The sequence below is a fragment of the Scaptodrosophila lebanonensis genome, unplaced genomic scaffold, assembly GCF_003285725.1.
Source record: "Scaptodrosophila lebanonensis strain 11010-0011.00,11010-0021.00 unplaced genomic scaffold, SlebRS2 tig00000024-arrow-pilon, whole genome shotgun sequence".
NCBI classification, from domain to species: domain Eukaryota; kingdom Metazoa; phylum Arthropoda; class Insecta; order Diptera; family Drosophilidae; genus Scaptodrosophila; species Scaptodrosophila lebanonensis.
The window spans coordinates 22,412,049-22,431,285 of NW_022060538.1; the positions used below are offsets into that span (position 1 = coordinate 22,412,049).

Sequence of the window (19,237 nt, forward strand, 5' to 3'; positions counted from 1 at the left end):
CACACACAGCAACGCCATTGAAACCAAAAAATACATACAAGCGATCTCGTGCCTCGATGTGTAAAGGCCACCACATATACATGCACACGAATGCAGAGAGATGCAATTCAGAGGAGAGTTAGCCACAAGGTACGAGAGAGATAGGGAAAGAGAGAGAGCCCGAGATCTTGGGATGTTGCTGCTACTGTGCAGCTACTTTGTGGACGTTCGTTCTGCCGTTGGTCGCAGTGGTTTCTTTGTAGATTGCTGATCAGCGTGATATTCGGAAGTCGGCGGCAGCATCAGTCGCAACACATACGGGTGACGAACAACAACAAGTTGGAGCTGGGTGTGCATAATCGAGTGCATGTCGAACGCGCGCTGTCTTTTTCACCACGGTCCCGTTAAAATAACGTCTGATTCGAATTCGAAAGATATTTGCAAAATAAGTATCAGAAAAAACGCGAGTGCTTGGGGAAGTGGCCAACATTAATAAGCGAGAGATATCTGGCTCTGAAAATCCCCATCAGGGGCTGCTAATGAATAACAAAAAGCGGGACAAGCAGACCGCCCAATGCCAGAAAATAAATAAATTTGGCTTTTTCAGTGTCTACAGCGGCAACAGCGTCGGCGGTTGATGTGCAGAAGTGTAGCAAAGTACACATACAAATAAGGTGTGATAAGTGCGTGATAATTTTCGAACAAAGCCCAAAGATAGATTGCCTCAATGTGCTAATCAAATTTCAGTTTTGGTTTTGGTTCAACAACTGAAAACTACCAAGCCAAACGCACAGAAATCCAATCAAGTCGCCCAACTGGCATTGCGTCGGGGTTACAAATAGCGTCAATTTGTAAAAATTATATCCCTTAATTGAAACAAACAATATTCACAAGTGCGAAAAATTAACGAAATAGCTGGGTTTTTTTTATTTATTAATTTGGAACACCACCGCAGCTGCAACAACGGCGGCCGGGAGAAAAATTTCTGTTTGGACCGGCTGGAAAACCAGCGAGTGGCGTCAATTGTGGAGTTTTTTAATCCCCAACTAACTCCGGCCGATATGGACCCCGGTATGTAAGAAATACCTATATAAAAGATAAATTCTTTATGCTACAGATATTCTACGATTATACTACATATATTCAAATTATGTTTTGTCTGCACTTTTTTGTGCATAAAACCGAAGCAAAGATAATGCATTTTGATGGATATTTTAGTTTAATGACTAAGTCTTCATATGAAAAGGGCACACAATTTAAAGTTTCCCACAGCAAACTATATGCTTTATTTAAAAAAAATGGTTTATTTACCTTTTCAATTTAAATGATACATTTTTTCGTAATCAATCAAAATCAAAAGTCATTATAAAATTTCGCTTTATATCCAAGCACATACATATATTAACTGTGTTCAGATTTTATTGAAACCAAATTGAACATTCTTTTAAAATAGGAAATGTTGTTGTGGCGTTTTCTTTCAGATGATTTTCAATTCTACATACATACATCATTTTTTTAACACTTCGATAGGATAGAAAAGTGTTTAAAAAAAGGTAGCAGCTATCAAATGTATTTTTAGTTTTCACGCAAAATATTCATTTGAGGGTACATGTTGGTATGCCGTCGGCATTGGAACCCCATTGTTCAATTTTAGTCGCTGTGACAAATCCCGAGTTGAAGTGTTTTGCCAACACATTAAGCCGACCGCAACAACTTGAATTGGAAATCCCAATTCTCTTCTTTTTCTATCAGTTGATCTCTTGATCCCCATACCCCATCCTGAACAACATCCGTCTCAGCGATCGTGGCAAGACTGGCCAGCCCAGTGTGCTAAAACACACAAAAAACAAACAATAATAACAGCAACAACAACAGAACTACATCGTAGGCACTTTGCTGTCAAAACGCAGTGTTGTATTTTTCGGGCTGTAAAATGTTTGCTTAAAATTTTCATTTCAAAGGCGACCACTGGCCAGAGCCGCCTCCGTTTGCGCATGATCGCCAGCCTCTTGCCTTGGTGGCTGTGTCAGCAGAAGCAACAACGTTTATTGTTTGCCGTTAATATTCATATAAATGGTTATGGTGGCGACGTCGATGTCGCGGCCGAGGTTGTAGATGGGACATGATATCGGTAGTGGCTGAGGTGGTGGTGATGCCATGGCTTATAATTTAACTAATGATCGTTGTAATGTTTGTGGTACCCACTCGTACCTGCGTTTTGTCGTGCGGTCTTCACTCTTGGCGCAAAGTGTGCGTGTCTCTGTTTGTGGATGTGCTTTGGGCCAAAAAAGAGTCGCCTTATTGGCCGAAAAATGCTCAGTTTTGTTTTCTTTTCGACGGACTTGTTGACTTATTGATATTCAATCAACAATCTACGCAATTTTAATGCTGTTTTGATAATTTGGCATGCGCTGGCTTGTACACAGCGAAGCGAATGGCCACGTTTAGCTTTGGATTAAAAGAGCTAAGATCATATTCACAGGTATGAAATAATCTGAACAAAGCGTTCAATATAAGACTGGTGTCGCTACTTTAGGTATTCCTTTTGGAACTTATCAAAGGGGACTCCAGTTGGTCTAACGTATGAATATTATTTACAAAACTGCACCTTAAACTAAATACAAGTAAGCTTACCTTTTCCTTGAAATCGAGAATTCTTTAAGTAACTAAATGGCAAAAGTCTTTTATACGAAACTGTAATACATAGAATAATACATAGTACATGTATAGTATATACGAGTTCTTTAAGACATCGGATTTCTTTACAGACTAGAGTGGCTGTTGGCGTCAAAAATATTAATTTGGCCCGTTGCGATACCACTCAAGACTTTTAGCCCATTTCACTATAGCTAGACGGGTTAGTAATTAGCCAACAAGTTTTTTGGAAGACCCAATCCTAACCCAAAAAATAAAATATTGTCTGCACCAACAAATGTGAAACCATAAAAAGCATAACTATTCGCGATGCAATTACGATTTTTATTTGCTTTTGACAGTGTAGCTATGTTCATATGTATGTCCTGTGCAGTACGAGTACACATATGTATATGTATGTACTCGTACTTACACATGTAAGAAGGTATGTACATACAAGTATGTGCATTTACTTCGAAATGCGCAGGGAGCTCACTTCGGTCCATTAATGACTTGCTTTCGATGTTTTGACATTTTGTTTGTACGTTTGCATTTGTTTGCTTGCCCGCATGTGCCGCATAGGCCATTGCCGGACTCGGGACAAGGGACATGTTCAGTTTCGTGGCTATGAAAATGCAGAAATGCGTGACTAACGGCTACCGGTAGCCATCTACTTCGGTAGCTGAACATAAAAACCCACAACGACCAGGCGACAACGCGACAAGAGACCAGAGCGCAATGCTAAAAACCACACAGATGGACGGTAAAACAAAAGCCAACAAAGACGACAGAGGCGGAGATGGAGACGAAGATCGAGACGTCCACATCCACAAATGCTGGCAAACACTTGAGAGACTAAAAAGTCGCGTCAATGTGTACACGCCTTAATGGAAGAGTATACAGTGCCTTACATTCACACTCACCCATACAGGAATCCGTTTGTTGCAGGAGCCCAATACTAACAAACGTTGTATATGTATGTACAAGTATAAATGAAAATTAGCATTAAGCCCTGAGTATCGTAAAAACCTGGACGTCTGATATTCTTGATTGCTTCAAGTTTGGGGTAACGCTTGGTTGACTTGATTATACGACGGCGCCGCCAGACCACCCCGATTTCTTTAATGAAAACACGTGTCCGATAGTCGTTGCAAAGACGTCAGGAAGTTTCGTAAATATACGGACTGTTTTACAAAATCAGTTTCTCTTATTATTAGCATTAACGCTTTGGTCGCTGGTAGTAGATTAAGAAATGGTTTCGAAAAGTTTTTGAAAATATCACCATTTTGTATATCGTTATGAGATACATTTTGCATTCATATAAGTGAAGTACATTCTTCGTTTTCGTTAACAGTTGGAACTTGGGAAAAGGCCTATATTCGGAATAGGAAATAGCTCATATTAACTAAATTTTCCAACGAATTGGGGCATTGTCCGTACTAACACATTGTTCGGAAACCGTTTAATATTTTTAAGGTTTTGATTTGCATTGAAATAATGTTGCATACTCGTATCAGATAGAAGATGTACAAGTACATCATATACTGTTATTTCGTTGGCCAAATTAATTATATAATTATAAGTCATAGGCTAAAATGTACTTCAGTTTTAGAACTCACTAAGCCTTTGTTTAAGATGTGTCTTCGCTTCGATTTCGAATACGTGAAGATCTTAATAGTGTTTCAATGAAACCTTCTGAGTATTAGTGCGTAACTTGGAAGAAATCGACGAATGATTTCTTTTCAACATATAATCATAGCATCAGTCATTTCGTAGCTCCCTAGTGACTCCCCGATATTGACTAGAGCTAGTTATACATGAGGACTTTCTAGCAACAGCAACAGCCTGAATGCTGAGCTCATTAACATAAATTTAATGAGTTTCTAATCGCTGCGCGCTTTCTGTGTGCCTGAGCACGTGCACGTTCCAGGCTTGGGCCCAGCTCAGTGGTAATTAATGTAACCGCATTGGTATGTAGTCAGCATCTGGACACAAGTATGCTCTCAGAACTAACCCCTTTAATGTTAAGTTTAAATCCCTGGGGCGCAAATGCCACCGGAACTGCAGTTCCGTACGGAGACGATGTCAAAAGCCAAAGTGCGGCGGCCAAGAGGTCGAGTTATGATATTGGGGTTGAAGTCCCAAGGCGCCTCTCCGAAATGTTCGTCTGGTCCTGAATTTGTGTCAAAATGTATGGTGCTATCGCCTGTCAACGGCGGGCGTTCCCTGTCGCGCATTGTTCAGATACTGCCGATCCACGGCTGCCGAATCGGGCGCATGTTGTGTGTATTTGGTTCTAGTACATTGGCAATGATTGGTCGGATCTTCGACTTTGTTTCTATTTTGAATATACGCACGCATTGTCAGCATTCTTGGTACGCGTAATTGAAGTTACCGCGGCATGTCTTTGGGCGCGCCCCCTTCACATGTGGATCGAGCACGGGCACGGAGACGGGGATCGAACAGTCCCGAGCGTTAGTTGCCGGCAGAACTGCTGTCTTCTGCTAGACATTTTCATATTTCCAACGGAGGCAGTGTATCTCGGAGTTACTCAGTTACATGCAGATGCAGGCTTCAGGGCTGCAGTGCCTTCTTGGTGGTTGCTGTGATTTATGAAGTCATTAATTTCTGTTGACAGACAAAGTTGTTGACGCTGAGCGCATCTATTTGGTTTTATGTGCTTTTGATACTCGTAGGGCTTACAAGCGGCCTCTAACCCCACCACACATTGCACATTCCATGAACTTGATTTATAATTTGAAGTAGTTACGGTTTAAATAAATGCCTTCAATTAATATTATATTGAAGCTTAGACAGTACAACAGACTATGCTTAGCTAGCTATAAATCATGGCATCGTGACCCATTGTGTATTAACGAGACCCTGCACTTTTTCTATTACAAGTACAACTCAAATGGAACTTGGAGGTTTCTCATTAATTCACAAAGTTATTCATGAAGGACTTTCGAGGCCCATCCTTATCAAGACTCTACTGTCGAGATATTCTACTTACAAGAGAAAGCTGTACGTTTGTGAGTAATTTACATATTTAATAGCAGGAATCATGTGCGCAGAGGTTGACGATGGTCCTCAATAGCCCCGACCAAGTGGCATATGTGCCTAAGAAGACACATTCGGTTGAGAATCAGGTTACACATTTCTACCTTACAAGACGATGGCTTTGGTAATAGTTTACATTCAAATGGCATTGCAGTTTGGGACTTTGAGAACCTGCATATGAACCTTTTGTGTTTGCCCGTTGTTTAAACATATTTTAATACATTTGCGAATACGAGTAAATGTTCTATGCATGTACATACATTTTTAATTTAATTTATAATCGGCTGTGCTTTTGCGGTGCAACTTATGATGATGCCTAAATTAGTGACACTTTTTATAAGATAGTTGCGCGTTTTTAATTGTGTATTGCCATCTGCTTAATTTAAATTTAAAACTGGTCTCGCGATTTGCCGTAACCAGCAAAATATAATGGGCCGATGTAATGTGAATGTGTGTAAATAAATGATGACCCGCAGTCTTTTCTCTGATAACGCCTGAATTTGAACTTTTGTCGATTAAAGAAAATAATATTTCCATCGATCGATTCAGCGAGAGAGACGGCTCCTCTTTCTTTCTACTTATTCAGTTGGCAGAGTCGTTGGCGACGGCCAGACTTGTGTAATTCACTGATAAATAAATGCGATTGTGCGGCAAATTGTGCAACGGTCCGAATGCGAATGCAAAATTGTCGACAATTGTTTATTTAACATTTAGTATAGGCTTATGCGCCGAGTGAAAAAACAACTGAAGGCTCTGCAGTGTCGACGAAAGCCTATTTTTAAATCAAAACATTGTCACTAAATGCAGACCTGCACATGCATGTACCTACATATGTACACTCGTATGTTTGTATATATGTACTAAGTATGTTCCTGTATGTATACATATTATAAAACGGGGGCGAGACAGAGGCCGACACTGCGTATACGCAATGCGAGGAGAATATACATATACTTGTATGTATGGAAAATGATGCGAGCCAAAATGGCGCTGAGGTTCAGCACAACTCAACTGAGTTGTTAAATTAATTTTCGTTGTAATGGAAATAAATTTGTCAAAAATATGAAATGCCCGCAGCATTTGCTGTGAAGGGCGGCCGACGCGAAATGGAAGGCGTGCCGGCGGCACTGTCAATCACAGACGACAAGAGCCGGAGAGCCCGAGCGCCAAAGAGTTGAGTCGAGCAGGAGTCTGGGCTGCCAGAGGGCCAAGATTTATGGCGCAGCATACATACATCTGCGGTACATACTCGTACTATACATACGTACATATGTGTATGAAGCTGAGAAAAAAGGAAATTTAATTTGCCATGCTTTTTGTCTCTTCGCTTGTTTGCACTTCCTATAAACTTAGAAGAGCACCGAAATAAATATATATTGTCCTCAATACGAAAACACCATTTCATGCCAAATTTATATTCATTTCGGATCTGCAACTATGCTCCCAGCCAACAAATCTGTAATTGTGTGAAAGCCGAAGTTGCTTCTGACATTGGAAATTCCTACTCAATATATAATGGCCACAATATTCTATTTAATTAAATTAAAATAATAGTGGTACACGTTTATAGCCATGCTTCATTAATATAGCGTACGTGATAAGTGGTTTCCCGCTGTTTAAACATATTTTAATACATTTTTTACGAATACGAGTAAATGTTCTAGGTATACACATAAATTTTTATGTATAAGTACCCGTATATTGGGGGCCCATTATATTGTTTTCTCAGTCACAGGTCGCTCAATTTCATGCCGTGCACTCGCTAGACATTCCACTGATTAAATTGGCGAAATGCAATTATTCTAAGTCATAAATCATACATTGTATTTAATGCTCATATAAACAATTCGGCTTATCAGCTCCCCAATAGCCATTTGTTCATTTCAATTATGCATAAAATTAGTTTATTGCCTTTTGACATTTCAAATCTGTTCGTCGCCACACAAACTAAACAAATAAAACTGACCTGCTTGCCCAACTGGCTTATTTCAAGATAGTTTACATATATTGTGGAACACATTTTATTATAATCTTTAGTCTATATACGGATTACACTGAGAAAATATCAATATTGCAAGTTTTTAGAGCTGATTTAAGATATCTGACAATTTTTAAACTTCAACTTTACGAAGTGCCACATTTTTCATTTATTTGTGTGGAAATATCATTTTGTACTTCGTTTAGAAATGTTTCTTTATCAGAATAAAACAAATACAAAACTTTATTTGAAGTAAGAAATGTACTAATTTCATTTCGATATGATAAAAACTTCACATGTAAGAAAATATCAAATTAAAAAAATAATTATAAAAAAAAACGTATGCTCTGCCTAATGTGTGAGATTCCAAATATTTATATTTTTTGAGCCACTTAAGAATCACTTTGGCATCATGCAGAAAAATTTGGACTGGGCTTAGAAGATTTTAAAAAAGTGAATTGGCAAGGCCTTATAGGCCTCTGCTAGTTTAGTACTTGAAGAAAGTTTACTTTGGTTGCATTACTTATCCAAAAGACTAGACATTAATATTAAACTTAAATTAAACTTAAGGGCTCTGTTAAATATACTTAGAAGCGACAGTCAGTGATATTATTCATTTTGAATTTCAACGAACCAAGTACTCCCCTAAAATGATGATGGATTCGATTTGAAAGTGAGTTTCAAATTTCCCCTAAACAAACCACTCTGCATCCATAAATATTTATTTGTTTCATCAGTCTTTGCTTATCAAATAATGAGGAAATTAACGCATGTCGCACAACACATCAACGTCAATTTTTCAAAATCTTCACGCTGATATAAGCCTTTGGAAAATAAAAACATTGACTATTGCTGCTGACAGTTTTTCAAGTGTTTATAATAAATACATACAAATACATATACATATGTATAGAATATACATATGTTTGTATATATGTATATGTACACGTACAAAATATTATATGTTGTCCGTTTCCTTTCCACCATATTGTTTAGCGAAATTATATTTTTAATTAGTTCTAGTTAGTTAACGTTCGTTAATTGCTCCTGTAATTGGATTTATGCGCATCAGTGAATTTTTGCGAGCATTTTAATGCTTTTTTAATAATTTATATGAAAGGCGAAACAGAACAGCACATGTAGTAAGTAGGAAAATGTTGGTTTCTGTGCTGATTTGTGACATCAGAACTTCATTACTTATTTATTTATATACTCTATAGTGGGTCTTCTCACATTATTGCCTTATTACAGTGCGCATCGAACCCCAGATATAGTATAAAACAATTTTTTAATTTGAGCTCAACTCTTTGCAGTGCTCGCAATCATGACTTCTTTGGCATTTTGTAATTTGTTTATCAGCAGAATTAAAACAATGAACCTCTTTGTATTCGGCAATTTCCCAGAATTTATGAATTATAATTTCGCGTTATAGACAATTTTAATTGAGCTTTTTATGGGCTGCCCCGGCCCCAGTCCCCAGTCCATAACGCACAGCATCTTCTTGCTACCGCATTTCAAATGCCTCAAGGGTTGCCGCAATGCAATTCGAGCGTGGCCACAAGCCGCAAGTATACGATTTCAGAGCAAACTCAGCGCAGCATGCAACCAACCATTTGTAAGCCATTTGTACCAAACAGCTACTGATTTCCGCTGCCGGCCAAAAAGGACAGCCCGCACAGACGAGAATTCGAAATCTTTGGGCAAATATTTGATGGGCGCGCATCGTGTTTCTGTCCCTGAAAAATCGGACTTATGATTTTTTAAGCTGTTTGCGTTTGCGTTTGCCCGCCTGCCCGCCTGCCCTCTCCACGTCACCCTGCTTATTTGCCTTTCATTAACAGATATTGCCTCGCAACCTCTTCTCGATCAGCGGCTCAGATTAAAACGCATCAGCTCGACTCGCCGTGTTTGCTTTGATTAATCAAGTGACTTGTCGAAAAGGAGGCATCCTCATTGCAGGCAGAGTTCCCTCACTCTCTCTCTCTCTCTCTCTGTCTCTCTCTCACTTGACTCTCCGATCGACGCGCCGACGTCACAGACCTTGTGTAAACATGGCCGCTTAAAAAGTGGCAACCAGTCCAAGCCCCTTTTGAGCGTACCCTAAAATTAAATAAACACATTGTCTACGCTCAAAGTGGTAGGCACTACTTGTACGAACGAGCAAACAAACAGGCAAGATCACCCGAACGGCGACTACGAGGTAAACACTCCAACTGCACCTGAGCTGACTGGCTGACTAGCTGGCTAACTGGCTGGTTCACAGCGCTCTCTGATCGTGACCGACCTGGCTACCGGTGGCTGCGATGGCGCGCCGGTGGCATCTTCAACGATGGTGGCATGTTTGCACCTCTTCTGAGACAATAACAGACAAGCAGATACATACTATATGTAAGCCGAAAGTAATGCGTGAGGGGATTTCTAATCCCGCAAATGGTGCAAAAATCAAAAGTAAAAAAAAAAACCCATAACCCATACATTAATTAATTGATAGCTCGTAAAGTAATTCATTCCAAATTCTTTCAATAGATATGGATAACACTCGTAATAGAGCAAGGAAGGGGTTTGATTTCGTTTTTGACAATTTGTCCGCCACGAAAGCAACAAACACAAATGATTTTTGTCAGCTCTTTTGGGTTAATTGTGTTGGGTTACATAATGATTTAATATATCTTATCTGTATTTGCAAACTGTATATTCAGTTGAAAGCCTCGGTCATAGAAGATCTACCTATTTTGACTTTGTCGGTTCCACATTTGTGCGCATTTGTGAGTACACCTATAGTAGTACATCTATTTATAATTTTTTGGCGATACTGCATTAATATTTTAAATGTCTGACAAACAGTTAGGAAAGGATGTATGGATGACAAGAAAAGAATTGAAGAGTTTTGAAGCATTTCTGTTGAAATGGGTCTTAAAGGCGTCGGTCGCTAATGCTCTTTATAATGATTCGGATAATTAACATCATCGTACAAATACTTGCCGTTTATTGGGAAAGCAATCGAAATAACTATTTGCGTGCGCAAATCTGTTTATCAATTTTGTTTTGGACACGTGGCACGTCGCAACTGTGCTGCCAGAGTCGCACATCGCTCTTGACTCATCCAAACAGGCAACAAAGGGAATTTGATTTGATTTTCGCATTAATATGAAATACGTGACTAATTTGCTTCTGGGGCATAAAGTGGGTTGCTTGGCTTCAAGTTTGAGTTGGGCTGCTGAGCAGACCGGATGTGCGGCCGTTGCCAATAAATCAAAGTTTAAACGTTTTATCGTTCCAACGAGCATCTTATTGAAGGAAGTATTACGGAACTGCTGTATTCCCAATGATTATGGGGTCTTAGAAACGTTTTCCTTCAAAACGCCAAATGTTTCGTGTTCTGTGTTGATGAAAGAGTACAATTTTTATCATTTCCATTAAGGTTTAAATGAACATTAAAAAAGGGGAGCCTTACATTGTCATAATGCCTATTAAATATTACTAGTAAGAGCCGTCGGTTTATTCCGCGAGCATATTGAGTACAATTGTACGTTTTATCTAAATGTTTGACTGATAATCGATTTATTAATTACGTTTTCAAATTTTGCGCTCTAAGAAGAGTTTAGAGCGGTTATCAAATCGAATGGCCTTTTGCGGCAACTCTGGGGCTCATTAATCTTCTATAATTGCCGAAAATTGATGTCATGCATATTTGAAAACCCATTAAAAAGACACAATAAACTTCGAAAAAAGTAATGTATGCGCACACAGACGGGGAAACCCGGGACACACAGCATAGTGCCATTCATTAGGAGCGACAACTAGAAATAGTTCTGGAGACAAATTTATGAACGTTTAGCGCAAAAGTCAAGCACTCGAAGATAATGTTAATGCTGCTGAGCAGAGCAACAAATTGCAGCTATCATTGAACATGTTTCGAATCTTTCCAAACAGGCAGTCAAACAGGCAGGCAGGCAGCCGAAGACGACGATGAAGATGACATCGGACAGGCAGAAAAAAAGGAGAGCAAGAAAGAATAAAATGAAACAAAAAATTAGGGAACTACGGTGCGGCAGTCGTATTTGTCGAATGTGTGATCTTTGGCGCTACATTTTCCCTTTTCGTTGTGTTTTTGCTCCTGTGTGGCTTCACAGTCTGGGGCTGCGGACCAGCGTTCCTGTGTTTGTAACTCAATTCGAAAATAATTAACGATCCCGAGATTACAAATGTCAAACATAATGTCAAGTCGTGCTGCATTCATATCACATTGCTGTCACTAAGAAATGCTCTACCCCGACAAACAGACTATACACACGTAATGTTCAAAGACGGAAAAATTTCAGATACGAAAACCACCGAGTGCGCCACTCTACACACAAAACCACAATGCGTGTGGGTCTTCGGCGAGCGCCAGCCGATTTGTTGTGACTTCTGTCAAAGCAATTGCGCCGGCATACTTACATTTTTCGTACCCTCGGTCAGACGATTTCCTGTAAAAGAAAGCTTATGGGTGGCTTTCAAAGATATGTGGCAAGATGGTACCGAGAACTGCTCTCAACTAGTTTACAGGAATCAGCATATCAGAACTTAAGGATCTTGAATCTCATCCTTCTCAATGTAGCCAAATTATGAACAAACTATAGTACGTAGGGCGACAAAAAATAATCACAATGATTGGCAGAACATTTAGTTGAGTTAGTTGATTCACAATTCAGTTAATGCGAAAATAATTGATTTTGTTCGTTTCTATGTTACGACTCGTATATCATATCCCATACACCATCTTAGTCTAAGCCTTAGTCTAATACTTGTGTTTGCGCTTACAAGCTAGCCTAAGTTGGGAGCTCCCTTAAAATGTTGTTGCATATCCAATTAACAAGGAAATTCGGTCCTCCGGCCTTGGCAGTAACACTAGCACTTGCTCTTTCTTCGTATTTAATCATCCAGCCTATCGGGCACCCGGCGCGGCAGGAGCAGCACCCGGAGCAGCTGGAGCAGCACCCGGCGCGGCAGGAGCAGCACCCGCAGCAGCTGGAGCAGCACCCGGCGCGGCAGGTGCAGCACCCGGAGCAGCTGGAGCAGCAGCTGGACCTGCAGCCGGAGCAGCACCTGGAGCAGCAGGTGGAGCAGCAGGTGGAGCAGCAGCCGGTGGTGCTGGTGGAGCGGCTGCAGTTGTTGCTGCGGGAGCAGTTGCTGTGGTTGGCACAGTAGTCGCTTCGTTGCCAGCAGTTATGTTGCCTTTTTGCTCAACCAACACGGTGCAGTTGCGACAAAGTACTGAAAAAAAGTGGTCGGCTTAGGAAGATGACACAGGGAGTTGTTTCTTAGCATGACCTACAATATTCTTCCGTTTCACTGGAGTCGTCCAGGTACTCCCAAAACAAGCTCGACAGCCAGTCATAGGTGTCGCGTTTCTGAAAATGAAACAATGATTTAAAAAGGAGGACTACCTATGTTGAGAGCATTACCATTCTCTGTTCACCATTTGAGCGAGGCAGCGTCTGCGTCAGGCTCATTTGGCTGAGCATGAGGCAGAATCCGAGAGCGATAAAAAATTTGCTTCTAATAGACATCTTAGGTGTTATGAAGTCAAATATTCCGAGTGCACTGGTGAGTGTTATGAGGCCGAAGCCGCCTTTTATAGAACCTGCACGGCCTAGTGTGGAGTGACTTTGAAAGTTTTAGATACATTTTTATTTACTAAATGCTTTTATGATGCTCTAAAAAACTATACTGGAAATGCGCAATGCTTTTTGCACGACCCCATTTGCGCTATCGTGGTAGTCTAAGGCTGCAGGTAGAGGTGTGGTGGTAGCGCCCGACGATATTGTCAATGAAATTCAACTTTGTATGGAGCCTAGCTCGTAGTCGTATTTATGCAGCTGCACGTACAACTGGCCCATTTGTCTGGTAAATAGGCAAGTGTGCTGTGAGTTGGAAGTGATCGAACCGCCATACAATTGACAAGTGCGCAGATCCATAAACTACATGAAATTCGAAGCTCTCCGTATCGCTCCCGCTCCCACTCCCCGGCTACAACCGAATCACTGCTTGGAGCTGTCTAACTGGGGGCAACAAGTGTTTGGAGGGTTTTCAATTCGAATTGTGTTGGGCACAGCTGTAATCCAATACCCCCAATTGCACTTGAGTATAATAACCCATGGGCGATGACGTTGCCAATTGTTCGTCTCGATAATCCCACTTGGCTTCACTCATGCAAATTTTCCACTGCCCAGTGCCAGCAATTGTACATTACATTTATGAATGAAAAAACAATTGAGGTCGTTACACTTGTTTTCGTTGTCCCAGCCTGAGGCTGGCTTCTCTGGGCTGTTCCTTCCTGCTTGCCATATGCTCCATGGATGGGCACTTGGTACTGCCATTTGGCATTTGGCGCGTGTAACTCGGCAGCTCTATTGTGATTTTTATGGCGCTGGCCGGGCACTTTTCTGAGCTGTACGTGTTCTGTTGTTACTCGAAGTAGCTGCAGTTGTTATTGCTGTCGGTGGTGCTGTTTGTGTTTTGTTGTGAAATTTGAAGTAGCCTCCGCATTTCCACAAACACAAAAAGCCATGGACTGGGCACAGATGTGGCAGTTTCTTTAAATTGCTCTGAGGGATGCCGATATTAATAGGGGGCTCAGGTAGTTGTGTATGTGTATAGGAACAGAAAACTGGCGCTTTAAGAGCGCTTCATTTAAAATAGTGAATAAGTTTTATTTCTCTCATACTACTTAAGAGCTAAATCGTCGCGTCAAACATTACCTTATCCGTAAATTTACTTGAACTAAACAGGCGTATGTAATCTTCAATAATTCCCGACCTTATTATTGGGATAGTTCTTTGGCAAATGTAGGGTTGGCTGGCATTGATTTAGTTTTGTAACTTAGCGGATTTTGAAGTTAAAGTTAGAAATAGGAAAGTTCTTATGAATTGCATTCAAATGAAAATGCAAGGACGTTTTATATATTCCGACATCATTATACCAACGTATGTATTTAACCAAAACCCTCTCTTACTCATCCACCCTATCGAGCTGATTCTGCATATTTAAAGAGTGTTAACCGCATGTGTCCTAAGTCTTCATAGAAGCTCGTTAATTATTTGAAGCTAAACTATGGTTTTTACAATACTCGTTAAAGTTTTTATTTTTGTATTCCTCTCGGAATAAAACTAAAACTAAACAAAACGACAGAGCTGCAATTGTCAAAGGCGCAAAAAGGCTAGTACTAGTACCCACGCACTGATCAAGTGCATCTTTCTAGCTGTTGACGAGCACAGTTCTTGGACACTTGGCATTGGAAGCATAGCTAATGTCAGCATCGGCAACAAAATCCAATTTCCGCACGTTCAACGCATTTGCATTTTCTTTTTCTATGCCGCAATCTTTACAAACTCTTTGTACGCACTCTCCCCATACACACCCACATCCGCAGTTCTCGGAACCAAAGTGTAGCGGGCTTGCCCACCAAAGTCCCGCCAGCTAATTAGACGCAAATGTGCTTTTGTTCACTTTTCAACACTCCCAGAAACACATGCGCATGTGCAGTACACATATGTATGTACATATGTATATATGTATGTAGCATTAGGGATGACCAGAGCTGCGATACTCGTATTTGTTGAACAGTGGTAGCCGTGACTTTTCCGTTCAAAAAATATCACTTATTTAAGCAACTGTACATACTTTGACATCATCTATTTTGTTTTCTTTTTTCTGATTCCAGAGTCCCAGTGTCCCCAGTACGGCGAGGTGAATCAGCTGGGCGGCGTCTTCGTCAACGGTCGACCGTTGCCAAACGCCACGCGCATGCGAATCGTGGAACTGGCTCGCCTCGGTATGTATTTCAAAAATATCAGTTTTGTAAATTTTTGCTCTAAATATTAATCAAAAGAGATTCAACAATTAATCGGAAGTTAATTTTCAAAATTGCCAATCTTTCAATTTTTTTTTTTTTTACATTAAAACAAAGCAACATTCAATCAAATTAAAGCACACATTGGTAAAAACATAAACTATTTGGTTTTTTTTTTTGATTTTAAAGAAAGGAGTGTTGTTTATATTTTAAATTATTATTAGGAGAAAACCACTGATAGGAATTAAAGGTAATATTGATAAAGTTATTGGAATTATGATGGGAGTACTAATCTCGCTGTTTAGTTGGATGCAAAATATAACTCCAAAATATTGTAGATGCTTCACACTTATTTATACAAATGGGTGTGTTTGATTGAAATAGTGTTTTCAATTCGAACGAACCATTATGGATAGAATTTTGTTTGCTAATTTAGGGATAGGTAGGTTAAACAAAAATGCCCATTTGAGGGAAAACCTTATAAATAATTCTGTTAAGAATTATTTAATATTTACAAATACACTGGCACATTATGTAATTACTAATGAAGCATTTACGTATTTTCGTCTAATAGGCATTCGCCCATGCGATATATCACGCCAGCTGCGAGTGAGTCATGGCTGCGTTTCGAAGATACTGGCTCGTTACCACGAAACAGGCTCGATACTTCCTGGCGCCATTGGCGGCTCCAAGCCCCGCGTGACCACCCCGAAGGTGGTCAACTACATTCGCGAGTTAAAGCAACGGGATCCGGGAATCTTTGCCTGGGAAATACGGGACCGGCTGCTTAGCGAGGGCATCTGCGATAAGACAAATGTTCCCAGCGTCAGTTCCATATCGCGCATTCTCCGCAACAAACTGGGAAGCATTGGACATCATCACAGCGGCAGTTCGGCAGCACTAGGTGTGAACTCCAATGGCAGCGGGGGCGGAGGTGGTGGTGCAACCAACAACATGGGCATTAGCAACGGCTCCGCCGGACAGCACACACACTCCACCCACCATCATCATCATAGCCACCACACAGCAGCGGCGGCAGCTGCCAGTGCCCATCATGCGCATCTCTACAATTCCATTTATCAGCCGTATAGCGCAGCCGCAGCGTACAGCATGAAGTCGGTCTCATGTGGCAGTCCTTCGCCCCCTCAGGCATCAGCTGCGCAGCCCCATCAGCTGCGTAGTGTGGCCGCCGCTGCAGCACACTGGCCGTCGTCCCACTCTGTCAGCGACATCCTGGCGCATCATCAGGCGGTGGCCTTACGCGCCAGCTGCCAGGTGGGCAATGCAGTGTCGCCGTTGCCCATGACTCCATCGCCAGTCACCGGCGCGGCAGGTGCCCAGCAGCTCCTCGACTGCGAGAGCGGCACACAGGTAATGGCGGCTCAGCAGCCGCCCTACAACTATTACATGTATTTTCAAAACGGTGGCATGCACCATCATCATCATCATGGCGGCATGATGGCTGCTGGCGCCACAGGCTTATGAGAATGAAGCAGTCGGCAAGTTAGTCAGTCGATGTCAATCAGTCAGTTTGTATGTGGGCCAGGTTTAGAACCGCATCTCTCATTCGATTTGCCATAAATTAAGCAACTTACTTTTTAAATGCAACGTCAACTAAGGCCAGCGAAAGGTCATACATTCATATGAAGTACTTTATTTTCAAGATAAATCTCAAACAATTTCGAATTCGTAATTACTGGCAAAGATTAGCGGTATTCCTGCAAGTGATTTTGATTAGATCAATCTATATTATATCTAAATTAGTCTTCTTATAGATAACACTTTACTTACCACAAAAAATATTCATCCTAACAATACATTTAAGAATAAAACACATAAAACTAATCTCAGCAATGCTTCTCTAGAAAATGCAAACGCAAAGGAACTATAATTTTGAAAGAAACCGATACACTTGAGATTTATCTTTGTAAATATTGGGAACTATCTATTTCGCTGGCTTTTTTAGTCAGTTATGCGTGAAAAGGTAACACCCCAGCTACAACTTAATATATACATATTTGCAAACATAGATGATACTGATACTCTCTTTAATTGTTAGTTGAGTACACTGCACTTTTCCTGGTTGCTCTTTATAAACGAATTTGAAGTAAATTTGGAGATTTTTTATGTTATTCATTTTGATGAGTGCAAATCGAGCATAAATTCAAAAGTGGATATCTATATTTTTATTATTAGATAAAACGATCATTAAAAACATAAATATATGTGTACATATACATACATATAGAAAGTATTGAGTTCTGTTACAGCATAATATCGATTAAGGTGCCTGTAACAATATATTTGTACAATATGAATGTTTGTTAAGTACATACTTGTATAAGAAAGCTAGTTCACTAATTTATGCCATATATCTATATATATACACTTACTTATACATACATACACTTGAATATGAGTGTGTAGCTCTAAATTTCAGATGTATCTATGATAAAATAAAATCGAAGCAATATTTGTATTTTCAATTGGTAATTAATGTGCGGTAAATGGTGACGAGCTTTCGTATTTTAGTCTGCTTTACTCTTAATGCATATGATATATAGTACATATACATAGCATGTAAAGGGTGATGGCACATTATGATTCTTAATTAACTGTTCTCGTCAAGCTTCTGGATTGGGCTTAGGGACAGCATTCACTCGCATCTGGGTCCTTCTTAACCCAACCAAAGAAAACGTAGCCCATACCCAGACCCAAGATAATGGCTAAGCACAACCAGTAGTTGTACAACATGATAATCAACATGATTAAATACGAGATAGTAATCTGAATCATATTCAGAAGTGTTTGCACAAGATGCCCTGAAGCAAACATCCGTTCCTTGACACTTTTCTCGCGAAACTCCGTGGCTGCATTGGAGCAGCCGTCGGAGCAGCCATTATTTTCGGCCTTATTCTGCAGCTCCCGAGCAATGCGTCGGGCTTCCCTGTCCTTGCGAGCATCCCGAACCAGTAGCTGCTCACGCACGAACTTAATCACTTCATAAACGAAACAAAGCAAAAATATGGCTATGGCGGAAAGCACGAAATTGGTCACCGTTGTGGGCAGCCATCCCTTCCAAAGGATCATCTCGCACGGACGAGTATGGAACTGTGGATAGATAATCCAACATAATTATTTGTACCGCCACCACTTCGATTCTATTTTTCGGGAGTTTCCTTTATAAATTATAATTTTCCAAATAAACAACCACGCTATGTTTTAATAATATTGTGAATAGTGAGTGTTCAAGGGGCATCTCATAAATTCTTCTAACACTTACATACATCATCATTCTACAGGGATTGGTAAAGGTTCCATTACTCGTGTCGCCGCCATGATCCATTTCGGTTAGATTGGACTTAAACAAAAGAAGGTCAACTAACGTGCAATATGCTGCAACTTCTGCGGATCCAACACACTTGCTTGAGTGCTGAGAACGAAGCGAAGACTACTCAGACCGAGCTGTCGCATGTTGTTTTTTAAAGGAAACTCGACACTAATCCTACCTAGGCGATAGACATACGCTTATCTCTCAACTGTGCGTGTTATCAATTCTCTATCTCTCTCTCTCGTTTTGTGTAGCGATATTAAACGATATCACCGGCACAGATAGTCTGAGAAGCGACCGATACTACCAGGAGAGACAAATAATGTGTACATGTTGTGCGGGGGGTAGGGGTCGACAGAGATTCAGGTCATATCCATACTGTATACAAGTATTAGGTATTAAGCAAATCACAACACTTTAA

At 40.5% G+C, this 19,237-nt stretch overlaps 2 protein-coding genes across 2 annotated transcripts; one reads left to right on the top strand and one right to left on the bottom strand.

The window, feature by feature from the left end:
* The first annotated feature begins 241 nt into the window (after window positions 1-241).
* On the top strand, window positions 242-17,597 carry LOC115620425 (paired box pox-meso protein). The gene is made up of 3 exons (XM_030513652.1): window positions 242-1,050; window positions 15,357-15,467; window positions 16,060-17,597. The coding sequence occupies exons 1-3, from the start codon at window positions 1,041-1,043 to the stop codon at window positions 16,968-16,970; spliced, it is 1,032 nt and encodes a 343-aa protein (XP_030369512.1). The 5' UTR covers window positions 242-1,040; the 3' UTR covers window positions 16,971-17,597.
* Window positions 17,598-17,956: 359 nt separating this feature from the next.
* Window positions 17,957-18,860, bottom strand: LOC115620443 (high affinity copper uptake protein 1-like). The gene is made up of 2 exons (XM_030513672.1): window positions 18,769-18,860; window positions 17,957-18,596 (listed from the first exon to the last, which is right to left on the bottom strand). The coding sequence occupies exons 1-2, from the start codon at window positions 18,829-18,831 to the stop codon at window positions 18,129-18,131; spliced, it is 531 nt and encodes a 176-aa protein (XP_030369532.1). The 5' UTR covers window positions 18,832-18,860; the 3' UTR covers window positions 17,957-18,128.
* Between the last annotated feature and the right edge of the window lie 377 nt (window positions 18,861-19,237).